The sequence below is a fragment of the Coregonus clupeaformis genome, unplaced genomic scaffold (assembly GCF_020615455.1).
Source record: "Coregonus clupeaformis isolate EN_2021a unplaced genomic scaffold, ASM2061545v1 scaf0713, whole genome shotgun sequence".
In the NCBI taxonomy this organism is placed as follows: Eukaryota; Metazoa; Chordata; class Actinopteri; order Salmoniformes; family Salmonidae; genus Coregonus; species Coregonus clupeaformis.
This window is the reverse complement of record NW_025534168.1, coordinates 11,894-38,488: the sequence shown is the minus strand read 5'-3', so window position 1 is coordinate 38,488 and position 26,595 is coordinate 11,894. Positions and strand designations below refer to the sequence as shown.

The 26,595-nt window shown below is 42.6% G+C and overlaps 1 protein-coding gene and 1 non-coding gene across 2 annotated transcripts; both read right to left on the bottom strand.

Annotated features, from left to right (window-relative positions):
• Positions 1 to 754: 754 nt before the first annotated feature.
• LOC121563347 (OX-2 membrane glycoprotein-like) lies at positions 755 to 14,872 on the bottom strand. Its single transcript, XM_045216447.1, has 10 exons — positions 14,791 to 14,872; positions 3,626 to 3,961; positions 3,131 to 3,427; positions 2,600 to 2,635; positions 2,369 to 2,465; positions 2,200 to 2,265; positions 1,826 to 1,885; positions 1,655 to 1,672; positions 1,448 to 1,510; positions 755 to 1,176 (listed from the first exon to the last, which is right to left on the bottom strand). The coding sequence occupies exons 1-10, from the start codon at positions 14,843 to 14,845 to the stop codon at positions 1,155 to 1,157; spliced, it is 1,050 nt and encodes a 349-aa protein (XP_045072382.1). The 5' UTR covers positions 14,846 to 14,872; the 3' UTR covers positions 755 to 1,154.
• A 7,968-nt stretch (positions 14,873 to 22,840) lies between these two features.
• LOC123485502 lies at positions 22,841 to 23,022 on the bottom strand. The gene has a single exon (XR_006659029.1). It is a non-coding gene; the product is annotated as a U2 spliceosomal RNA (small nuclear RNA).
• Between the last annotated feature and the right edge of the window lie 3,573 nt (positions 23,023 to 26,595).

Below are 26,595 nucleotides of genomic sequence, written 5' to 3'. Positions count from 1 at the left end.
CTCAGTTTCCACCTCATTTTGTGGGCAGTGTGCACATAGCCTGTCTTCTCTTGAGAGCCAGGTCTGCCTACGGCGGCCTTTCTCAATAGCAAGGCTATGGTCACTGAGTCTGTACATAGTCAAAGCTTTCATTAAGTTTGGGTCAGTCACAGTGGTCAGGTATTCTGCCACTGTGTACTCTCTGTTTAGGGCCAAATAGCATTCTAGTTTGCTCTGTTTTTTTGTTTGTTCTTTCCAATGTGTCAAGTAATTCTCTTTTTGTTTTCTCATGATTTGGTTGGGTCTAATTGTGTTGTTGTTGTTGTTGTTGTTGTTGTCCTGGGGCTGTGTGGGGTCTGTTTGTGTTTGTGAACAGAGGCCCAGGACAAGCTTACTTAGGGGACTCTTCTCCAAGTTCATCTCTCTGTAGGTGATGGCTTTGTTATGGAAGGTTTGGGAATCGCTTCCTTTTTAAGTGGTTACTATCTGCCCCGTGAGTTCCCCCAATTGTTTGTTACCGTTGTGTACTGTTGATAATCACAAGTTTACTGGAGAACTGAGACCAAGTAGAGACTTTGGACAGGGTGGATATGGTATAATAAAGGCAGTTTATTCAGAGGTAAAGATATCTGGAATCGCGTGCACGGACTCGTGCACGTGTGTAGGTCACCTAAATCATCAGAAAAATTGCCCCTCCTGAGAATTTTTTCAGGAGCCGCCACTGCTTACAAGGTATATACAAGATAAACATGAGTAAAAAATACATAATGTCATTTAAAAGATGTACTGATGCCGTCTCTCTTGGTTTTAAGAGGTCAAAACCTGATTCTGTTACCTGATGGCAGTACTGCATATTGATTGTTCAGTGGAAGTGTCCAATAAGATTGATTTTCCCCTCGTACGTGTGTGATCTTTGTAAATGTCTCAGAGAGCCTTATGGTTTCTCCCTACAATCTTTAAACTGACCTGCACAACTCTCCCTAGGCCCTAGAGTATCATGACCTGAGCCAAACCAGGCAACTAAGCTAACTGTTATGACAGGCTCAATACAACATCTTTAAAAAAGGACTGCTTTTAAAATACGGATTGATTGTCACAGACTTTTAAAGATAAAATAACATGAACCAGATTAGTCAATAATGATAAGGTGTGTGTGTGGCAGTGTGAGTAGTCACTCAGTAGTCATTGGAAAGGTTCCTGAGAGAGAAAAGAGGGGGAAAGAAAATTGTCATATTTCAATTGGATGAATACACTGGTCATTATGAGGTAGAGGTTTTCTTCTGTACACAGTCCAGTAATAAGATGGTCTGACAGCCATTGTGACAAAACACAGCAGAACAGGTATTAACATGCAGCTGAGTGCATAGATGCAGACAACATGACCACCACAACAGTACATCATTTCAGAGCTTCTTCCTGAAGAAGAGAGACTACAGCAGACAGTGAGAGAATGAAGATGTAAACCTACCTCTTTACAGCCTCCTGAGCTGGTTGCATCCTGCGCTTGTCTGACGAGCTGAGGGATTGTATGCTGAAACAAAAGAGGACATTTTTGAGTTATGTTTCAATTTTTGTTTTTTTTGTAATTTATACTAAAAGCTTTTGTAACATTCTCAATATCGTCTGTTTCACGCTTTCTATCGGGATAATCAAATAAAGTTGTAAAAATACTCACATGTGTGACGGACTGGAGCTTGGTGTGAAAGAGATCAAAACAGACAATGTACCGGCAGGAAACATACACCACAGAAGTACATTTCCAAGTTTCATTCCAAAGTTTCTTTCTCAATGAGAGAGATTACAGAAGACATGAAGAGGCTATGAAAGTATGAGAAGGTCAACCTACTTCTTAGTCGTCCTACGCTTGGTTGGTGAGCTGGTTGGTGAGCTGGTTGACGAGTTTGACCTGAAAAAACAAAATTTATGTTTTTTAGTTATAATTATTTTTTACCTTAAAAAGCTTTTAAAATGTGGAAGAGATACTCACAATTGTGATGGACTGGAGGTTGGTGTGACATTGAAATAAATCAAAATGTACAATGTACTAACAAGAACCACATAATCGGATTCATTATTATTTTATTACAATTATTTAATCTTGAAGAATGCGTTTAAACCAGCATAGCACAGTCCAGAAAATGTAATTGTCATGTTTCATGTTTTCTTTCAAAAAGGTTTCAATCATGACCCCTTAAATGTTCTTTAGAATGATCATCTTACTGTTTGGATGGTGGTGGTGTCTTTAAGGGAGTTCTGCTGGTTTCAGGATCAGTTACTGGGGGTTTTCTACATCAAATTAGATATCAACTGGTAAACATCTGGCAGACAAATCACATATTATATTCATAGTAACTGTTTTCATTTTCAAGGTAATATTTTGTATCTCTACCTGGACGAGGTCTCTTTTATCCTCTTTAGCAGCAACACTAATACACAGATTACAGCAATGAGACACACTGAACCAACCACTGAACCAGCCACTGCATCTGTGAATGACAGAGATGACAAGAGAAGACAGAGGTCAAATTCACAGGTACACTACACCTGAAAGTTAAATCATAAAAGATCAAAAATAGTAGGTTGACTATGACTTGTCATTATTAGAATAACAGCCATTTACCACTGATCCAGTCATCATCAGAGACCTGAGATTGACCTAGTATAGAAATACACAGACAGTACTTCATCATGAACACAGGAAGTACTTCATCATGAACACAGGAAGTACTTCATAATGAACACAGGCAATACTTCATCATGAACACAGGCAGTACTTCATCATGAACACTGGCAGTACTTCATCATGAACACTGGCAGTACTTCATCATGAACACAGGCAGTACTTCAAATCAAATCAAATCAAATGTATTGTCACATACACGTGTTAAGCAGATGTTATTGCGGGTGTAGCGAAATGCTTGTGTTTCTAGCTCCGACAGTGCAGTAATATCTATCAACTAATATCTAACAATTTCACAACATTTACCCAATACACACAAATCTAAGTAAGGAATGGAATTAAGAATATATAAATAAATATATGGACAAGCAATGTCAGAACGGCATAGACTAAGATACTTCATCATCACATCATGTTCCTGATCATGTACACACTGATCATATTACACATTGATCTATATACATTTCTCACCAGTAATTGAAGCTTGATCACTAGCTGGAATCACCATGGAAGCATTCTTGGTGACATCACTGAAGGACAGTGACACAACACACCTAACCTCTTTGTCAGTTAGACTGGACACTGCCACTGTTGCAGTAGTTGTCACAGTGATAGTTCCATTGGGATGGGTGACATCGACCGTGGTAGAATGTTCTATCATCATGTCATCCCAGGTCACTATAGGAGCAGGTCGTCCAGTAGCAGAACAGGACAGAGTGGTGTGACTGTTGTTGGTTTGTGTGATGAGGAGTGAGGGTCCATACAGCTCTATAGAACAACAACAGACACAGATCACAGTGAATGTAAATACTATAATGTTTTCATTTACATGATTTACTAAATGATTCCATTTTGATAAATGTTTGCAAGACTTTGGATGTATGATCTGATGAAATGGCTGCCTGAAGTTCTGAAGAAGTTGTTCTGGGTCAATCATTTACAGTACATTATGTTATCAGTTTTTACCATTGACTTGGAGGCAGGTCGTTCCGCTGATAGGTCCATCTGGAAAGGTGTTAAACAGACACTTGTAGCAGGACTCGTCTCCTCTTGACACTCCTCTGATGATGATAGAGCAGTTCTGCAGTCCCTCGTCTTCAAACTCCACTTTCCCCTTAAAATGTAGGTTGACATCAGGACCGTATTTGCTGTAGGAGGCCACATTTTCAATCGCCCCTGGTGTCACTTTTTGCCAGGTGACTTGCCGCACGTCTTTGGTTTTCATGAGCTCACAGTTTAAGACTGCATCTTCTCCCAGGGTTGCTGTGACAACCTGCTGTGTTCTCACCGACTGAGAGAGCCCTGCATTAAGACAGACACAATAGTTCTTAGACACTAATAGTACTCGGAATGGTCAGAAGGGGGAGTACGGAGGTAAGGGAAGTCCAGTCTAGGAGGGAGGAAGTGATGGCACCTGTTGTAAAACGATCAATTTCAGGATAGAATATACATGATATGTGCATAAGGGCACAGCACACATCAACATTAAAGTACCCATTAGAGCGACATCAATCATTGTATACAGTAAGAGTATTGAGCTGCAGATTCAATATGAAATCATGCATTTACTGTAGTGAAATGAACTGCTTTGTCAACAGTTAACACACAATTCGCATGCACACACTGACAGACTGACAGACAGTTATGTATATAAACACTAGATGTGTTTCCTCCGAAGAGGGAGGGTGATGGATTGGACTACTTCTATTTATAAATAAAAACATGAGACTAGGTGATGTTTTGAAGCCACTGCGCCGCCATTTTTGTACTCCTCGACCACTGTTTAAAACGTTTTGGAAGATATAGAAATGCATTTATTAATGTCTAGATTTGTTTACAGACACCTTAATGCATTGCTCAATGATTTACAAGTATGTCATACACTCTTGTTTTTATGTATATGTTGAATTAGTCAACTTTACCGATCAAATCTGATCAAACACTGTATAGCCTCATAACATTTATTTTTATTATCATAGATGGTAGGTCCTTGCTTCCATATCTCTGTCTATGAATTTCAGAGTGGTTACATTAGCCTCAGTCTAGTAGTACCCTCTAGTGGCTTGAAGCCTGTAATAGTGCGTCAATTCAAATCTGGTATTGGAATGAAAGACATCATTGTAGTTATTGCAAATCAAGCTAAGTTTATTAAATGCAAATGTATAAATGATAAGTATGAGGGTTCGTATACGGGCTCACTGATGCACCACGCAGGGAGATCAGAGAACTGGCGGCTGTCTCACATGTTCTTCCTTAAATACCCTTGACAGAGATAGTTCCTGTTTCTGAACAGGCCTGTCAGAGAAGAGGCTGGGCGTGGTTTAGACTTGCCGCCTGTTCAGTTGGCGCGCCGGTTGGTCCCAACCCCCTAGGCGCTGAATTGCCAGGCGTAGTTCTGTCTCTGGTAGATGTCCTCAAATTGATGTCCTTAATCAGCCCTGTTTCATAGCAACTTTACTCCTTGTTCTGTTCTTTTTAGTAAAACCACAGAGATACGGCCTATCGTGACTTAACAGCTGATAACTCCACTGACAGTTAGTCACACTCACCGCTTCCTTGAGTAGAATATCTATACTCTGGGTATCTGATATTGAAACACCAACAGTTTCTGTCCAAAGGTTAAATTGTTGTATTTCAACAAACAAGTTATCTGATATTGAGACACCAATTTCCATCCAAAGGTTAAATTCTTGTATTTCAACAATCAAATTAAATCCCAACAATCCCCCTTTTCACACCTGCTAGGTGTGATTAGCAAGCTTTAAAAAAGTGGGAACTTTTAGAGTCCCCCTTTTGACACCCCCAAAGGTGTCACATACCAAAAATCATCACAAAAATGAGGAAAAAATATAACACACCAATTCAATTAAAAATCTGTAAGTAGTAGAAAACCATCAAGTCCTCCCCTACACCTAACATGTACTGAGTTGGCTACCAGCCACCCAGGAATCCTTTACCTTCACATCAGGAGGAACAACAATTACAGTGGAAAAAATATAAAAATGTTTACTTTGTATCAGCCAAACAGTGATATATGTTTTTAGGCAAACCATGGATCGTTCAGCTTGGTCTCAGGGTCAGCAGCAGACTCTTCTTCGTGGGCCTGTAGCAATGGCATCATGCCCGAAGCCTGCACGACGTCTACTACTGACTTCCTGAGGCAAGGGGACTGATACAAGCAGAACAGCACATTAACAGTAAAAACACAAGTATTAGGGTCAGGAATCCAGTAACCACCATAGATGTATACTCACCGAACCAGCCACCCATCCAGGAGAACAGCCCACCACTCCCTACACCAGCCATACCTGTCATTTCAGCTGACAGTTTGTCCAGGCCAACCAGGGCCTTCGTGATGCTTCCATCAGGACTAGTATTGTTAGGAATAAACGTACAGCATTGTTCCCCAAACATTATACATACTCCTCCCTGGTTGGCAAGCATCATATCAAGCGCTAACCTGTTCTGTCTGGCAACCCTGGAAGTGGCTTCTAGTTGTTCTGACATTCCAGTCAGGGTGATGCGGGTGTAGTTAACAAAACGCTGTTGATTATAGTAAATGTAATTTATCCAAGACCGTTGTTTGGCAGCATCAATAGCAGGACCTATAATAGGCAATAAGTGCCATAAGCCATCATTCCTGTTAAGTGCCTGAAATTGTAATGGCACTCCCACGGGCACACCCAGTATATTGGTGCCAATATCCTCTCCTGCTGACCATGGAGCACTACGCCTTACTCTTCTCGACTCCCTGTTGGGAGTTTTTTTGAGAAATACCCAAAAGCTGGTCTGAGGAAACATCAATAATGGTCAGAGGTACAATTAAATTTGCCAGTGCACATGTGCCTTCCAATCCCCCTCTAGGATTGGAGTCAGCCCTTCTATTAGGGCCACAGATCCACCAGACATCAGCTACTCCCTTTGTCTGGTTCTTGCCTTCTACAGGCCACGTGCTGTTCATAGTTATGTTTACTACACAGTCCCCAGGTGGCAGCCTACCATAATTCTTTCCCGCACCTGTCCCCGTGATACAACTGTAATTACCCCCATAAGCTTTAACACCTGCCGGTGCTTTCTGTGGGGAACCTCAGGAAAATTAAACTTAAGGTCTTGCAAAGGGTTGTGTTTGGCGCTGAGTGATAGAACTCTTCTAATATGCACTGCCATCCTTCCCCTTCTCCTAAGGCGAATGGGTGGGTTGCCAACCCAGGTCTCGCATGACCACAAACAACACAATCCTGTCTTCCCAATGTCCTAGCAGTATACCTCATGTATGCCAACCAGGTGTTATCATTCCCTCCATAGCCAGTCTCTGTTCCCAGCTGATCGCTGTCCGTTATATCCCTAACATTAATTACCTGTACAGGATCTGATTCCCTAGTGGGCCGAGTCTGAGTCGGTTCTGGAGTGGTGGTGCCGTTCAACTGGGTCTGTTTGTCCCTCCTCGCAGGTTTAGGCGTAACTGCAAGGGTGAACACCCCCATGGTGTCTGGTCCGGATCGCACTGCTGCTAGGGTGTACACCCCTGCATCTGTAAGTTTAATGTCTTGGATGGTTAGCAGAATTTCATCGCCTTTACAAGCACCCCTCTGGGTCTCTGCACACCCTTTATTATTGAAAACCTTCCCGCTTTAGAAGCGTCTTTTAATGCATATGGATAACCCCTTCTCCATTCCCAAAATGTGCCAACATTTGTGACCACATAATCCCAGTATGGACACCATTTACCTTCACATAGATAAATGTCCCTTTGCAATACATATGGATATAGTTTGTTGCAGTTATCCTTCTGATTGTAAATGCAACCTATGTCCCCAGTTCCACTAGCCCTATTTCTCCATGACCAAATTTTACATGGTTCCAGGGACACCACTTGAGATTCCCCTTCCTGTAAGGTAATGACTATGTTATGGTACTGGGTGGGGGCTGTGAACACTACTTCCCCTAAGCTCAACCCCCACTACTAACCACAACATCAACTCCCCTTCTGTTGCTAAGTCCTGTTGTACCTGATCTAGAGTTCTCCCCGGAGTTATATCTTTAGCACAATGTGTCCTGTGATACCATACGTCTTTCTTGTCTGTGTTTACCCTCAGTGAGTGGCTTGATACCCCCATTTATGGAGTTATCAATACCAGAGTTCTCAAACAGTTCGTTCGCCAGCGTGGTGATGGTCACTCAAGCGCTTTGGTCACGGGCCCGTCCGGTGCTATGTTGTTGGAGATGAAAGTACAGCACATATATCCAAACAGAACACAAACCCCGTACCGCTCAGCCAAAAGCATATCTAAAGCTATTCTATTCTGCCATGTCATTAAGCTAGTTACCGCTGTCTGCTCAGCTAATCCCTTTATTGCATCACGAGTGTGGTTTATAAATCTTTATAATTTATCAAATCTACGTTTTTATTAATTGTTGACCACCAGAAAATATTTGATTCAAACTCAACTGCGATCTGATTCCTAGCTTTGAATTTTTCTGGAACCCCCTCGAGGTGCTCCTATCCCATCACAGGATCCTTTCATCAAAGGATCCCAGGAGGAGGTCTTACTTTCTACGTGACAACTCACCAGTCTCTGACATGTTTGATTGTTTTGCGTATGTAGGTGAGTTCACAATCAGTTATCACCACACATCCATCAGATGTCAGCACGGGCCTGGTTTTGGCTCCTAAAATCCTCTGGCTGCAACAAAGAGGAGAGATTAGTCATGGTCTCTTTTAGTTGTGACATTCTCTGTGTGGGAGCAGGAGCTAAGAGGCCCTACCCTGTATCCTATCTTACTAGTCCTAGAAAACAATTAGAATCCCCTGAGACTTCAAACTGAGGCAACCCAGGTTGGGATGACTTTGTTATCGGGGGATACAGATAGTGCAAGTTACCATAAGACTCTTCCACCACATTCCCAGGTGGCTTGCATGGAGGATAAACCTGACACAGAGTTAAAGCCTGTCAAGGGGAACGGAGTAGTTGTTAACCTTGGTTTGGCTGTCCTACAGGCATAACAGTCCTCTTTAGACCGTATACTGAATTCATTCCAACCACAGGTTAAAATCTATTTACTCCGTCTCCATCTGTACTACTTCCTTCAGGTCTATAGTTTGCACTGTCTCCTACCTCCCTCAGAGAGATTTACTCTATAGGGTGCCCCAGTTGAAGAAGATATCTCACTTGTCAGGTCTGTAATCTGTTTTAGCATAATTCAGACTTTCAGACAGTACCTACCCTTATATGGGTCGCACTGCCATTTCTGATAATTCCCTACTTTCGCAATACTACACCTGTCCCTAAACTGTGTATGGAGATTGGTGATGTCCTTCCCTAAGGTCCCTAGTATTTCCCCTTTCCCTACGTCTAGCTGTCTCCTATGCCTTTTAAACTTGTGTTAGGTTAACTACCACTTCTGGCTGAAACAGGAGGGTCCGTGTGTGTTAGGAATATGGCCCCCACAATCAGACAGCTACCTGCCGTCAGGAGACCTGTGAATCCCCACCCTCGCCCTGAGAACATGTCAGACGCCAACCCATTGCTTCACCTTCTACCGAACTCACACAGGGATGATCAGACAGGGTAAGGGAATCTTCGTTAAGGAGCCAACCCCGAGCCCTAGTGGTGATCGGTTCTTTCTCCTAACTCTGTGTTTGTTCATCAGGTGTAACTGGGTTTACCTTTTTGCAGTGTGTGACATGCACCCAGGTGGATCTAATAGGACTTGATAGGGCCCTTCCCAACAGGCCTGCTTCCGGACTGGATCCACACCCAGTCCCCTGGTGAGATAGAGTGGGTCACCTTCTCTTTTAGTTCACCTGTGGGGCACAAAACCTCTGACATACGGGTGTGGTTTAATAAACTATCTTCACACATACATGTTGAGCTCTCAATTTCTATAGTTGTTTTTTTATTTTTATTTAATCCTATCATTATTATTTAATCCTATCACTCCCCCTTTTTGACACATGATTTGCCCATGTGTCAATATTACCACCTTTCTAAACCATCCTTATGTAATTTATCATCCAATTGCCATGCCTATCATTTTTGAGATTGTCTTTTGCTTCTTTATTGCTCCTCCCACTTCCTTAGTCTTTTATGGCAGCTAAATTCAACTTTCATCCAGTTCAGAATCAATTAGTAATCCAATCAATCAATCTCTTATCTTGTAAAAACACTTATGTTTAGTTCAAACTCTGTTCTACCCAGGCTCTCCCCGGGCTTGACCTGAAGACTAATTGTTGGACATGACAAGTCTATTTCTAGTTCACCTAAGTCTTCTGTCTAGCAACAAAGAATAAAAACCTCTATGTTCAAGATTAACCCAGTTATATCTAATAGCCCACCAAAAAACCCTCATCATCTGTAAATCACTACCAATGTCATATCCCTCGTTACTCTCTACCATTTGGATAACATCCCTGATGTATGTGTGCCTCCTTAGAGTTCCAAATTACTTTACCATGGGCTGCCATTGCCTTCCCATAGATAAGATCACTTAATTTACCCGTATGCAAGTACATAATGGAGTACCCAAGCTTTTACAGGAGTTTATCATTACCAAAAAAGCTCATCATTTGTTTTTTTGTTTTAACGGTTTAGGCGCTTCAAATATAGCAGTTTTCCTGGATGAGTTTAGCATTCGCCCCTCCTGTGTTATAGTGTGTCCTAGGTAAATGACCTCAGCTCTGCCAAAGTTGAAGTTTCTTTTTGCTCACTTTGTGTCCCTGTTCTGCCAGGAAGGTTAACAATTGGATTGTATCCTTCTTACATCCCTCCTGAGTGGGATTAGCCAATAGAATATCATCTACATAAACTAACATTTGCTTCCTTCCCTAGGTTCAAACTTTCCCAAATTCCTAGTTATAGCCTGGGCTAAGATTGTAAGACTTTCCAGTAGCCTTGAGGCATCCTAACCTAAGTCCATTTCCTTCCCTGAAAAGTAAGCCAAACCACCCCTGACTATCCGGATGAACTGGGATACTAAAGAAAGCATTAGCTAAATCTATCACTGTAAAATAGAGTTCTCTGGTACACATGGAACTCTGGGAATGATATTTCTATTAATCCCCCTGCAAGTCCATGACCATCCTCCAGTCGGGCGCTAGGTGCCTCCTTTCTAACAGGAAATGCTCGAGAGTTTCATTGTACCTCATCTACAGGAATTATCACCCCTCCTTTAAGTAAATGCTCAAATGTAGGTGTTATCCCTGTAGCTCAGGTGGTCCTCTGTAGCTCAGCTGGCAGAGCACGGCGCTTGCAACGCCAGGGCAGTGGGCTCGATCCCCGGGACCACCCATACACAAAAATGTATGCACACATGACTGCAAGTCGCCTTGGATAAAAGCGTCTGCTAAATGGCACATTACTATTATTATTATTATCCCTTTTATTGCTTCTGGTTTCATAGTATATTGCTTTTGGTATGGTCTATTATCGAATCGAGGAATCACTTGTACTGGAGCTACCCCCTTAATTAGTCCTACATCTGCTGTCCTTGTGACCATAATTTGAACGGAATTGCTGCTAACTCAGCCTCCTGTTCCTGAGTTAAGAAAATCTCTTCCTGTCATCCGTTAAAACTTATCTCCAGGTGGACTCTGGGCTGGGTTTTTGCTCTCCAATTCAACTTTCTTCTATATCTCCCAGTGGAGTGGCCATACTGATCCCCATTTGGTGTATTCTGCCAGTCAGTAATGTTTTTTTTCTCTTCCCTGTTTTATCCATTTACCTAGTGATAACCATTCCTCTGAATGTTCTTTCACTAGGGCAACATGGGGCTCGTCCTTTCTCTGTACAGCCTCTGGCTCTGTGAACCCATTTTAACCCAATTTGAAAAAACAACAATCACAAATAGCCAGGCCTCACTCAATTTGATAGCTCACTTTTTTATGACCTAAATACTGCCTAACTGAGATGAGCTAATCTCTTTCTCCTGGTTATAATCTAGAGATGGTGATACACACAAAACATGATATCCCCAGTCTTAACCCATCAATAATTGTTTGTATCATTCTAATTCCTCACATCTAATTCATTAAACCACTCAAAATTCCTCGAGTATACAATGATTATTTAATTGATTACCCTATCTCTGCTACATGTGATCTCATCTCAAATGATCCATTATCAATTATTTACTCAATCCCCTAGGAAAATCTGTCTCCCCTTATATTGTTCCTGTCCTCACTGTACTACGTTAGCTCTTCCATGATAATTAGTTCAATTTAACCCTCTATTTGCTTTGTACTATATTATACATTACGTCTAAAAACAACATTACTTATGGTCAGTTTATTCCGCCATCATATTATCCAACAACGCCACAATCTTAAACTCATATGGGGCGGCTGGCAGTTTAGTGACCAATAGCGCCAGGCCAACAACCGAGAGGTCGCCGGTTACAATCCCCGAGCCGACCAGGCGAAAAATCTGCCGATGTGCCCCTCGAGCAAGGTGCTCCAACCCCAATTGCTCCCATAAATCGCTCTGGACAAGAGCGTCTGCCAAATTACCAAAAATGCAAATGTAAATATTCTCTACTTTCTCACCCATGACGCACGCTCTGCGTTCGTGAGCAAGTTTAGAACATTCTCTCGTCAGATACCCACATGCGTTCCCAGCCAACTGCCAGTCTTTCTGGCTCCAAAAGCCACACTTTCGCTCTCTCCAGCCCCTCCCTCTGTCTCCCTTCCTCTTCTATTTTATTCAGTTCTTCTCGTCGTTTCTCCTCTTCTTATAGTAGACAAGCCTCCCCATTCTTCTTCTCTTCTCTCTTCATTGGTACTTTCTCTCTCTTCTTCACCTTCTTCTTACCTTCCGCTCCACTTCCCTTCAGTCGGCTCAATTCCGACACTCCTTTATTCAGATCAGCTACTGCTTCCAATAGAGCACTTACTTCCTCCCTTCTATCACTCTCGATTCACCCACACCCCTTTCTCTCCTTTATCTGTTCGGTGTTGATAGCTGATTTTTCCAGCAACATTGATCACGGGTGCCATTGTTTTTAGGGGCACCTCATAAGGTGGTGGAGCCGTGGGAAGTGCGGGATATAGTCGTGAACAGCCTCTTTCATCTGACATTTTCTTCAGTTTTTCAAGCATCGCCAGTCCGATTCTCTCTTTTATTCGGGCTTTCTCCATTGCGTCTTTGGTCTTCCACTCCTGGATTCTCCTCCACTTTTCCAGTCCTCTTCTGTTTTTCGTATCTTTCTTCTCATTGCTTCTAATATTGCTTTTGGTTCCCCCTGCATAGGGATACCGTCCCTTGCATGTATCGAACCAACAGTCAGCCATTTTTTGTACAATTTTTCTCCTCTTCTTTTCCACTCCTTACCATTCTTTCCCCCATTAACTTCTAAGGTTGATTTTAAAAATGTCAATGTTGTTTCCGCCATTCTTATTAGTGTTTGTTATGCGTAATTAAATTCACGCCACTAGACTATGTAATCGTTCGTTTTGTCTGTAGGATATATGTTAATTTTTATATTACAAATTTTAGTCACTTATCACAATTCTATACAGTAATAACATTCAACACATACAATATATGAACACAGTTATTATTCCTAATTATTTTGCACGCTTATTGGGTAGTCCCAATAGACAGCGTATTATACTGGCTAAACCACATATAATTTCCAATTCAGTTTATATAGGCTCCAACCATATGTAAACTAATTTTGATCGTCTATATAACCACAGGGCTCCAACCCTTGTGAGTTAAACTTAATCACATACATAAACAGTTATTTCTCTCGTGTTGGCTCCAACCACACACGGTAACTTCTAAAAACTACAGGGCTTCAACCCCTTTTTTTCTCTCGTGCTGGCTACAACCATACACGGTAAAAGCATTAATTATACAGGCTACAACCATATATAATTAGGCCATGGCTTTAACCCACATATTTATCAACCAATTTGCATTTGTCAATTAGTATAATACATTTAGTTAATTTTAATGTATTAAATAGAATTCACTTACATCAAACAGGTGTTTCACAAAATAATTTGGATAATGCCAATATGCAGATTTCAGTTGTATAACAATAGGTATCTGCTAACCTTTTTATAGAAGACCGTCTCTTTGTGAAACACACCGTCCGACGACAGCGATGTCCAATGGGCTGGACGAATCCCAGCGAAGTTCCGCTACCAGATCACAGTCGGGGTCACCAATTGTAATAGTGCGTCAATTCAAATCTGGTATTGGAATGAAAGACATCATTGTAGTTATTGCAAATCAAGCTAAGTTTATTAAATGCAAATGTATAAATGATAAGTATGAGGGTTCGTATACGGGCTCACTGATGCACCACGCAGGGAGATCAGAGAACTGGCGGCTGTCTCACATGTTCTTCCTTAAATACCCTTGACAGAGATAGTTCCTGTTTCTGAACAGGCCTGTCAGAGAAGAGGCTGGGCGTGGTTTAGACTTGCCGCCTGTTCGTTGGCGCGCGGGTTGGTCCCAACCCCCTAGGCGCTGAATTGCCAGGCGTAGTTCTGTCTCTGGTAGATGTCCTCAAATTGATGTCCTTAATCAGCCCTGTTTCATAGCAACTTTACTCCTTGTTCTGTTCTTTTTTAGTAAAACCACAGAGATACGGCCTATCGTGACTTAACAGCTGATAACTCCACTGACAGTTAGTCACACTCACCGCTTCCTTGAGTAGAATATCTATACTCTGGGTATCTGATATTGAAACACCAACAGTTTCTGTCCAAAGGTTAAATTGTTGTATTTCAACAAACAAGTTATCTGATATTGAGACACCAATTTCCATCCAAAGGTTAAATTCTTGTATTTCAACAATCAAATTAAATCCCAACAAGCCTCGTGTATCTTGTTCTAGTTCTGTGAAACCAAAACGCGTCGTGCTGTGCCCAGCCTTTGTCTTACTACTTTTTGCTAATAAATACAAATTATTTAACAATTCAGAGTTTGTAGCTATTTACCCATGCAACAAGAAGATTGATTTACAGCTTCAATATGACATGTATTTAGTGTTGTGAAATAAACAGGTTTGTCAACAGTTGTGAAAGCACAATTAGATCAAGAAAGTGGCACTAACAATATTGTGCGACTTTCAAAGTGGTAGTCAAATGCGGTATTATCATGCATAAAACTGATATAACTCACCTTTAGGGAGGATTATCAGCAGAATAAACAGGGAGCTGTAGAGTGCCGCAGACATGGTGAAAATGTGATTTACTACGACAGTATTGAGATAAAGAGAAAAAGAGCGGGAAATTCCTTCTTCCTGTCACATGCTCCACATGCTGTTTATGCCCTCTTGCCAACTCCTCATGGAATTGCCATGGCAACATTTTTTTGCTTGGCAATGACAATGGAGTAGGCAAAAGCACAAACAGATCTGGGACCAGGCTACCTCCTGCATGAAAGTGAAAGTAAACCTGCTCTACAGTCATAGTTCAGCTCAATCAATTAAGCCTCCTGTATATCTGTCCCCCCTTTTATTATTACCTGTTATTACATTTATATTATTTCTCTATTTTCTTTCTCTCTGCATTGTTGGAAAGGGCCGTAAGTATGTGACATATGTATGTATGTGAAGTATGTGACATATAACATTTGATTTGAATTTGAAGTTGTGTATGCATTGTACTGACAGAGGAATCATAGGTGAGATCGGACAACAATGTAGAGGCAATAATACATGATGTAGGACAAGTTTATAAAAATGCATTGGAGAGATGAGAACATGAGAACATACACAATATCTGAAGACAGTGGGACAGGCTTCAGCTTGTTTCACTCCTCTGTGGTGTAGGCCTAGGTAAATCAACAATGTTGTCATGGCAACATTTCCAGATAATGAAAACGTGTTTGATGCCATTCCATTTGCTCCGTTCCAGCTATTTTTATGAGCCGTCCTCCCTTCAGCAGCCTCCACTGCATGCAGTGCACTCCCTAGACTGAAGGGTCAGACAAATAGGAATGTGCTAGACCCTCTGTTAAATTACACATTTCCCGAGGTAGGAATATCGCAATAATATGATCAATGGCTCATTCGAGAGAAGACAACCTCCCGCGTTATGACATTGGCCAATATTTAAATCTGACATGTATGATGGACGCTTTTGCAATCTAAAGGTCGTAATCCTATTAACTTCCAGTGTAGTGAGAGCGGCTTTATCGCAATACTAACACACCGACCGAATTTCTGCCTGCTTGAACGGCAATAGCTCAGATACACATGAAAACATGACATGACCCGGGGAATCAATAGAACATCACTCAGAGATGCACAAAAACAATATAACCTTCAAGTTCTACGCTTGATATAAAGCACCCTTCAGCCTTGTGGTGGTGCAGAATCTATCATTGTTTGTGTCTAAAGAAGGAAGTGGATCTGTTGATGTGTCTGTGTTTGATCATTAGACCTCTCTGTGGTGAGTGCTCTGCAAAGACCCCAGTTACATAGACCAAGATGCACTAGCAGAGGGCCAAGTGTTCCTGTGAAACAGTAAGGGTGGGTTGCACCAACATGGATTAACTCTTAAACTGGGTTAAATCAAGGTTTATCTATTAATCTTGTTGCACCAAATTTTAAACCTAGGTTTTAAATAAATCATAGTTAAATTAAATCCTTCCTCTAATCTAAGTTTAGTTTTCACTTTAAACCTATATTCATTTTGTGACACTCTGGCTCTATGGACTTTTATTTTGAGCCAGGGTTGTTATTTTTCACTTGGGTGTATTTCTATGTTGGTTAGTCTAGGTATTTGTTTTCTATGTTTGGTCATTGACTCCCAATCGGAGGTAACGAGTGTCAGCTGTCGGCTCGTTATCTCTGATTGGGAGCCATATTTATACTGTGTGTTTTCACCTTGGGGTTGTGGGTTTTTGTTCCATGTTTCTGTCAGTGTTACAGAGGACTTCACTATCGTCATTTGTTGTTTTTTTTCGTGGTTGCTTTATGAAATAAAGTCATTATGTTCACTCCACGCTGCGTATTGGTCCGCTCCTTTAGACGATCGTGACAGAAAAACCCACCATAGAAGGACCAAGCAGCGTGTCCAGGAGCAAGACAGCTGGACATGGGAGGAAGCGCCTGGTAAGGAGATCGAGAGGCTGGCGATGGCCCAGGTGGGCAAATCGTGGTCCTGGGAGGACATGCTCAGGGGGCAAGGGACCTTGGGGGAAGATCAAGGCCCTGGCGAGAGGAGCAACGGCGTCAGCAGGGCCATCATCGTTGGAAGGACGAGAGGCAACCCCAAAAAGTTTTTGGGGGGCACATGGCTTAGGCGGCTGGGCAGCAGGAGGCTGCCACAGGGAGACGTGGAGAGAAGGCTATCGGATTACGGGAGCCATTGGCGAGTAGAGAAGGGAAGTTGTTGCGGCACGGCGTGAGAGACTGATGTGTGTTACCAGTCCGGTCCGGCCCGTTCCTGATCCCCCAGTTAAAGCCAGTGGTGTGTGTTCCCAGTACGGACCGGCCTGTTCCTACTCACGCATCAAGCCCACGGTGTGCGTCGCCAGCCCAGCCCGGCCTGTTCCTGCTCCACGCACAGAGGATACGGTGTGCGTCGACAGCCCTGCCCGGCCTGTTCCTGCTCCACGCACCAAGGATACGGTGTGCGTCGACAGCCCTGCCCGGCCTGTTCCTGCTCCACGCACCAAGGATACGGTGTGCGTCGACAGCCCTGCCCGGCCTGTTCCTGCTCCACGCACCAAGGATACGGTGTGCGTCGACAGCCCGGCCCGGCCTGTTCCGCCACTCGCACTCAGGGATACGGTGCGCGTCGCCAGCCGGTCCGGCCTGTTCCTGCCACCCGCACCAAGTCTACGGTGCGCGTCGCCAGCCCGACCCGGCCTGTTCCTGCCACCCGCACCAAGTCTACGGTGCGCGTCGCCAACCCGACCTGGCCTGTTCCTGCCACTCGCACCAAACTGACGGTGCGCCGTCGCCAGCCCGTCCGGCCTGTTCCTGCCACCCGCACCAAGTCTACGGTGCGCGTCGCCAGCCCGGTCCGGCCTGTTCCTGCTCCCCGCACTAGCCCTGAGATGCGTGTCCTCAGCCTGGGACCACCAGTTCCGGCACCACGCATCAGGCCTACGGTGCGTCCCCAGGGCCCAGCATGCCCTGTTCCTTCTCCCCGCACTAGCCCTGAGATGCGTGTCCTCAGCCCGGTACCTCCAGTTCCGGCACCACGCACCAGGCCTACGGTGCGCCTCAGACGGCCAGAATCTGCCGTCTGCCCAACGGGCCTGAACTGCCCCGTCTGCCCAAGCGCCTGAACTGCCCGTCTGCCCAACGGCGCCTGAACTGCCCGTCTGCCCAACGGCGCTTGAACTACCCGTCTGCCCCTACGGCGCTAAAGCCGCCCGTCTGTACTGAGCCTGCAAAGCCGCCCGTCTGCCATGAGCCTTCAGAGCCGTCCGCCAGATCGGGCCGCTAGAGCCTTCCGCCAGACAGGAGCCGCTAGAGCCTTCCGCCAGACAGGAGCCAGAGCCGTCCGCCAGACAGGATCAGCCAGAGCCTTCCGCCAGACAGGATCAGCCAGAGCCTTCCGCCAGACAGGATCAGCCAGAGCCTTCCGCCAGACAGGATCAGCCAGATCCGTCAGCCAGCCATGAGCAGCCAGATCCTTCAGCCAGCCATGAGCAGCCAGATCCGTCAGCCAGCCATGAGCAGCCAGATCCTTCAGCCAGCCGCGAGCAGCCAGATCCGTCAGCCAGCCATGAGCAGCCAGATCCGTCAGACAGCCATGAGCCGTCCAGCCAGAATCCGCCAGAGCCGTCCAGCCAGGATCCGCCAGAGCCGTCCAGCCAGGATCCGCCAGCCAGCCAGGATCCGCCAGAGCCAGCCAGCCAGGATCCGCCATTTATCCTGGTGCTGTCCCTTATCCTGTTGCTGCCCCTTATCCTGGTGCTGTCCCTTAGTCCGGTGCTGCCCCTTAGTCCGGTGCTGCCCCTTAGTCCGTGCTGCCCCTTTAGTCCGGTGCTGCCCCTTAGTCCGGTGCTGCCCCTGAGTCCGGTGCTGCCCCTTAGGCCGGTGCTGCCCCTTAGCCCGGTACTGCCCCTTAGCCCGGTGCTGCCCCTTAGTCCGGTGCTGCCCCTGAGTCCGGTGCTGCCCCCTGAGTCCGGTGCTGCCCCTAGCCCGGTGCTGCCCCGTAGTCCGGTGCTGCCCCTTAGTCCGGTGCTGCCCCTGAGTCCGGTGCTGCCTCTTAGTCCAGTGCTGCCCCTTAATCCTGTGGGGTTTAGTTGGGGGGTGGTCATGGAGGAGGTTACTAAAGCGGGTAGTGACTATGGTGGGGGTGGGGACCACGACCAGTGCCTGAGCCGCCACCATGGACAGACGCCCACCCAGACCCTCCCCTAGACTGTATGCTGGTGCGCCCGGAGTTCGCACCTTTAGGGGGTACTGTGACACTCTGGCTCTATGGACTTTTATTTTGAGCCAGGGTTGTTATTTTTCACTTGGGTGTATTTCTATGTTGGTTAGTCTAGGTATTTGTTTTCTATGTTTGGTCATTGACTCCCAATCGGAGGTAACGAGTGTCAGCTGTCGGCTCGTTATCTCTGATTGGGAGCCATATTTATACTGTGTGTTTTCACCTTGGGGTTGTGGGTTTTTTTGTTCCATGTTTCTGTCAGTGTTACAGAGGACTTCACTATCGTCATTTGTTGTTTTTTCGTGGTTGCTTTATGAAATAAAGTCATTATGTTCACTCCACGCGCTGCGTATTGGTCCGCTCCTTTAGACGATCGTGACACATTTTAAGCCTGTTGCTCAATTAAAAAAAGAAAGAACATAAATTTAGATTGGAGATGAATTCTAAACTGCCACTTGAGGTGGGTTAACTGATAAAATGGCAGCATATCTACTGTGGAGAGACCAAAACGACAGAGTTCCTCAGAGAATAATTAGAGACATGTTGAATTTTATGATAATGATGAGTTTTCAAGGCGATACCGCTTCTCCAAGGACTCTGTAATGCAACTGGAAAGAAAGGTTGGACCAACCATTAAGCATGGGAGTGATAGGAACGAATGGACATTCCTCTGTATTGCACCACCTGTTTCTGGTTTTTCACTGACAGCTCCCATTGTTTTAAAAGCCAGTCAGTTGTGTTTGCTGGAAGAGACTATTTCCGTATGTGAGTATGGATACATTTACATTTTAGTCATTTAGCAGACGCTCTTATCCAGAGCGACTTACATGAGCAATTAGGGTTAAGTGCCTTGCTCAAGGGCACATCGACAGACTTTTTACCTAGTCGGCTCGGGGATTAGAACCAGCGACCTTTCGGTTACTGGCACAACGCTCTTAACCACTAAGCTACCTGGATACTGTGGTGTCCTGTGTTTTGTGTACTCACTCATTTGCTGGTTACTCTGTTTGGTAACTTTGTTGTATGTTTCTGGGAAAAGGGATTTAAGCAAGTTGCCCATGGGCATACATTACCCGTAGGAAGAAAATTGTCTAAAAACACTAGTTAGACCTGAGCGGACCACCCACTATAATATTTGTATGATTAGCAGTAGCTTAGCGGTTCTTGAGGCAGGCAAGATCAGTTTAGTTTTTTTTACATTATTATTTCATTTCTTGGGTCCTGCTCAGACCTTTTTCCCAAACCTTTACTGTGTGTTCAAAATAAACATCTTGTGTTTGACGGTAGTTTATGGTTGTCGGTGTAGTTTTTGTTCTCACTGTTTCCATGTCATGATTCTAATTTGCATGAATTATGTTACAGGTCTCTGTTCCATCCACCCTAGACTTTTAAAGCCACAGGGTTCGTAACAGTGTGGCAGACTTTTGAACACACTTTCACCTCATCCTGTCAATCAGATCAAAAATGGGATATTTATGGAAATCAAAGCATATTATCAAGAAAATAAAATACTTTTCCCAAACAGATGAAATGGAGCGCAATCAGACGGAGGGCTGGAGGAAAAACACAGGAAGTAAATATAGGAAGTGCTTACCTCCCATGAGTCCCAGGAAACCGCCTTCCCGTGAGGCAATAAGAGACGAGACCAGATGAGATAAGAGAATGCTGATGTGTTACCATGGCAATTATCAAAACTAGGAACTACACTAGGGAAGACCTTCATAAACTTTATATAAAAGGTTTCAGCTAAACACCTTTTAACCACCAGACTAGGATGGAATATTTTCCCGGTATTTTACAAATGTTCCATCCCGAGAATAAATCACTTTTCTCCCGAGAATAAATCACTTTTCAGCAATCTGTAAATAGTACTGCACAAAATTCTAAAATCACCCCATCAGTGTCATACCATGTACAATATAGGGAAAGATCTAGGAAACAGGGACTGTCTAATTTAATATTGCGGACATTCAGAGATGCAGAGAATTAAATTGGGTTACTTCTAAGTAAGTCGCTCTTAAAATTTGTAAGTCGCTCTGGATAAGAGCGTCTGCTAAATGACGTAAATGTCAATGTAAATGTAAATGTAAGTAACTTTGGCTTACTCCTAAGTCATCATCTCCAACATGTGACCTTCCATTATAGAGCTTTGCTTTGGTGTGGATTGAGGCCTATACATTCATATCAGGTGTGTTCCTCCATTGTATTCAGCTTTCCTTATTTCTATTGTGGATTGCGTTTCTGTACGCCAATGGAAAGTCTACAAAACTGTGAGCAAACCAGCCTATGTATTGAATACATGGAATTGGATTGTGATGACTCCAATGAATGAATCATGCACACAATATGCTTAGTTTATTATTATTTTTTTTTTATCAGGAATCAAATTTGATGTGTATGAAAATGTTTGGTTAAATATGCATAAAAGGAGAGTAATTACCCATAATTCTGCACCTTTGGATCATTGTACATCCAGTTTTGATCATCGGGATTTAGTGACTGCAAAGAACATTTATGGATCTACTGGGATTTTTAAAAGACAGACTAACTTTCTGTTTTGTCTGCTTGCACTCAAGAGATAAGTATAGTTGTGTTAATCTTTTTGCAGGCAGTCGTGTTATTTTGATGAATGTATTTGCAATTTTAACGGTATAATATTTTTTATGAATTATGTTTTAAAAAGACAACTACATTTTAAAAAAGCATTTACTGTTATGCAAAAGTTGTGTGTCTTGTGGACTCTGCTTTGGAAATCGACAAAATTGTTCCAAAATATGCTTGTAGGCGATGGAGAGAAACTGTAATAAATAAAGACAGTTGCTCCCATATTAAATAGTAGAAGAGTACACCATGCTGGACAGAAATGATTACAGCACCTGGTATTCCCAGGCAGTGTACCAACCAAGTACTAAACAGGCCCGACCCTGCTTAGCTTCCGAGACTGGGCGTATTGCTACTGGTATGGCCGTAAGCCAACGACTGTATTGTATTTATGATATGTACTGTATATATGATATGTACTGTATACATGCCGTAAACGAAGGAATAACTCTTGGTACACTAAATAAAGTTTGTCACTCGGAAAAGGTGCAGTGTGAAATCATAGAAATAGAATCAATGGGATGAATAGCCATAGTTACTTTGTAACACAGGAAGACGGATTACAAACCATGTATACATTTCAAGGGCATATATTTGAGTATTGTGAAATAGCAGGCCTATCAAATAATGACTTCAGACAAACACATCAGATAACGTTATCCCCGAGCCGACTAGGTGAAAAATCTGTCGATGTGCCCTTGAGCAAGGCACTTAACCCTAATTGCTCCTGTAAGTCGCTCTGGATAAGAGCGTCTGCTAAATGACTAAAATGTAAAATGTACATCAGATAACTTTACCGGTATGTGAGGCAGTCCATGTTACCAGTACATGACTTTAGCACATTTCATAGTTTATACTGTATAGTCTTCTAGTGTATATATTTCTAATCATAACAATTGTCTTCTTTTTGTTAAACTACTTTATTACTTAGCTATTTGTGTATATTTTTGATAATGTGTATTGCACTGTTGAGGAGAGCTTGCAAGTAAGCCTCACTGTACTGTGGAGGTGACGAATAAACTTTGATTAGAAGATTAATGCACCATTGATATCAGCTATCATAGTCAAGATAACGGTGACCGACTTGACCAGCACTCTCTAGCCATCATTGACGTTGAGCTGAACTGGTTCAAATGTGAAAATACAATACACATCATGATCCTAACAAATTCAAACTGAGCAACTGCGTTAACTTTCACAATGAAGTTTATATTTATCTCCACAATGACAGGGGGTGCACCGTTCCTGGAGGTACTGCAATACCAGGTCGATGCGTGGAGTGGACGGAGCAAGCCCTATTCCATCTCCCTATTCCAAAAATCAATTTAATATATGGTCCCCAGATAGGGGACGTATCAGATATTAAACTGATAAGAACAGATTTTTTTTTTTTTTTTTTTGGAAAAATAATTTTTATTTTCATTTCACATTCAAATACAAGTACAAATTCAGTGCATAACGTTGTACATAACATGGATTTACAAAAACAGTACCTTAACCGTATAAAAATAGCAAAACTCCTAAAAAAAGTGCTGTTCTGAGGAACCTGACCAGCTAAAGGCCTACATTCAAGAGAAGCATGTAAACCACTGCCTCTAACAATCTCCCAAAGCTGATCTTTCAAAGGAATAAAAACTATTATAGAAATAAAATCATACACATATACCAAAGGGAACTCTGAATAAACCTCAGTGTATATCAAATATTTACAAAGGCTTAGCCTACATTTCAATTTACATGACAGAATACAGTTATACATAGGCCTATATATAGGCTACAAAAAAAAACATTTACAAAGAAGGGTATATCCCTTTCCATCTATGTTTAACAGATGTGATGCCCCACTTATCTATTTCGAATTGTATTTTTTCCAAATTTCTTGTTTTATAAATTTAACCAATCCCGTCGGTGACCACTTGAGGGTGTCATTGACCGCACCACATCTGGCCTCCCAAAGTTTAGTCTTGATAAGGGACACCAGAGTCACTAATTCTAATAATTGCACCTTTTCCACATTTTTTAGTTCAAATTTGGCTACCCCTTCATAATCAATGTTTTTAAAATATTAAAATCTATTTTAATTTTCTTCCAAACTATTTGAGCAAAAGAGCATTCCCATAAAACATGGGGAATTGTTTCAATTGCGAAACAGTTGTCCCTGGGACAAAATTTATTCAGGGTCAAATTATGATCATATAATGTTGAACGGACCGGAAGACGTCTGTGTAAAACAAGCCAATTAAAATCTTTCAGTCTGTTGTCTAAACCTTTTAATTGTGCCCGTAGCCAGGTGGAAGGTGATATTGGTAATCGGTCTCTAGGACGACAATTTTCTATTAATTTCACATATAGCAGTCTGTGGTTGATTACATTTTCTTTTACTTTGCAGACTGGGTTTTTCCTTGCCCATTCAACAATTTTCTTAAAATGTAATGGGATAATTTCAGCTTTTGGCTTACTGTTATCCCACTCCACCATAAACCTTAACGGTATGGACAGCCAGAATTTGATTAATATATTACATTTGTGTACAGAAGACGACAAAAGACAACAAACGTTTGAGTAGAACAACGCATCTAGTTTGAGAGGAATATGAGGAAATTCCTTCCACCAGCCTCTATAGGCTGGTACATCCGATCTCTCCGGATGTACTCATATCCCCCCCAAAAGAAATTAAACAGTACACGTATGAACATTTTCCTTAGAGACACCGGCATGGGAAACACATATGCAAGGTGGAGTAATGAAGGCAGAATGTCCGCCTTCAGCACTAACACCTTGCCACTAAAAGATAGTCGCCTCACTTTCCACAGTCCCAATCTTTTATTAAGCGAAAGTAGTTTTTCTTTCCAATTAACCATGTCATCTTTAATTTGATTTCCGAAAGATGTCCCGAGCACTACCATTGGTCCTGTGCACACAGTCAAACCACATAACTGATCAGATCTCCATTTCCACTGTCCCATATATTTTATTTCTGTTTTATTCTTGTTAATCCTAGACCCGGAGGCAACAGAGAACTCATCAATGACTTTGATAACCTCTTTCAAGCTCAGGTCATCTTGTAAATATAAAATGGTGTCGTCCTGCGTATTGTGAAATTTTTAGAATATCCCCTCCAGGTAATATAATGCCTTTGATGTTGTAATTTGTCCTAATTGCACATGCGAAAGGTTCAATATATAAAACATACAATAGCGCAGAGAGGGGTCCCCCCTGTCTGACACCTCGTAATTGCTTGATTACATTTCCAATATTCCCATTAATATTTACTCTGCTTCCCACATTACTATAAAGAATTTTTACCCATTTCATAAAATTATTTCCAAAACCACATTTTTTCAGAACTCTAAACAAAAACTCATGGTTTACCATGTCAAAGGCTTTTTCCTGGTCCAAATTTACAGTAATAGCTGGCAGGTGCCTTTCCTCTAAATATGCTTGAACGTCTCTGTGCAATTGCAAGTTCCAGGTTAACTTTCTCCCTACCACACCACATGTTTGGTCTAAACCAACAACATATGCCATGGCAGAAGACAGACGATTAGTTATGGCTTTACTTAATACTTTATAGTCTACACACAACATTGTTAAAGGTCTCCAATTTGCTAGTGTCTTGGGGTCTCCCTTTTTTGTAAAGTAGCGAGATTACCCCCTCGCACATTGAACCTCCCATATGCTCCAAACCAAAAATAACTCTAAATACTTCCAAAAGATGACATCCAATTAAATCCCAAAAAACTATGTAAAACTCTTTAGAGAGCCCATCCACTCCTGGTACTTTGTTATCTTTCATGCTCTTCAGTGCCATATAGCCTATAGTTCATCTAAATTCAATTCCCCTTCTAATTGGTCTCTAATATCTAAAGGTATCTGCACATCCACACATTTTAAAAAAGTAGTCCCCTTCTCATAATTAATTGTTTGCTTTTGGAATAGCTGAGAAAAGTGCTGGGTAGCGACACCAAGCATGCCATCTCCATCCTCAACCATCTCCCCGTCTTCGATTCAATAAAGCCGAAATGGTCCTCCTCTTTCCCCGTGACTTAATTTGTTTGAAAAAAATATGCAGAGCACTTCTCATCATTATCCCATTTATCTTGTTGACTTTTAAACATGAAATCTCGAGCTTTCTTTTCAAAAAAGGCCTGCTGCTTTTTTCTGCAGGTTACACAATGTGTCTTTATCTAAACCACCACCATTCAAATTACCTTGGATGTGCAGATCTTCTAGTTTGTTCTGCAACTTATAAAAATCTTTGTATTTATTACGTGCTTTATCTTTGCAATAATTCTGAATAAAAATCTTGATTCGTAATTTTGTGCTCTCCCACCAGTCTATGACAGTAGAATAAAGGGATTTCATGGTTACACAGCCCTGGAAAAAATACCTAAATCTAGTCTCAAATGTTTTGTCATGTAAAATACCATTATTAATTTTCCAATATCCTTTTCCAAATTCAATTGTTTTTAATTCTACTGTCACAGACAGGCAACTGTGGTCAGAATAAAAAACCGGAGTGACGCGTGCAGAGGACACACCGAGTCCACGCGGAACAAACACATAATCTATGCGGCTCCTCGCGCCCCTGCTGTTTCCCCAGGTGAAACCGGGATCATTTGCATGCGCCACTCTATAAGTATCAACCAAATTATATTTCTCTATTAGATTTTTACAAGATGCCCGCCCAGATTACCCCGGTCATATGATACATTAAAATCTCCCCATTATAACCTGTCTGTTTGTCATAAAAATAGCGTCTAGGTTGTTCAGCATTTCCCTCCTTTCCTTGGGTGTCGATGGTGCATATACATTAATTAACCGAAGACATTTGCCCCTCAATCAATATCTACTATTAAAACCCTCCGTGTACTGCCGAAAAACTTCCCACTATTTTTTAAATCCCTATTTCCACATAGGACACCAACCCCTGTAGAATGCACCCCGCCAACACTCCACCTTGACTCTCCCTGAACCCATTCCC

Excerpts from the sequence above, each read along its gene's own strand:
- LOC121563347 (XM_045216447.1), bottom strand. The coding sequence starts at position 14,845 with ATGTCTGCGGCACTCTACAGCTCCCTGTTTATTCTGCTGATAATCCTC. Across the intron at positions 2,636-3,130 it reads TGATCAAGCTTCAATTACTG|GTCAATCTCAGGTCTCTGAT; the intron begins GTGAGAAATGTA and ends TTTCTATACTAG. Across the intron at positions 1,886-2,199 it reads ACACCACCACCATCCAAACA|GTCAAACTCGTCAACCAGCT; the intron begins GTAAGATGATCA and ends TTGTTTTTTCAG.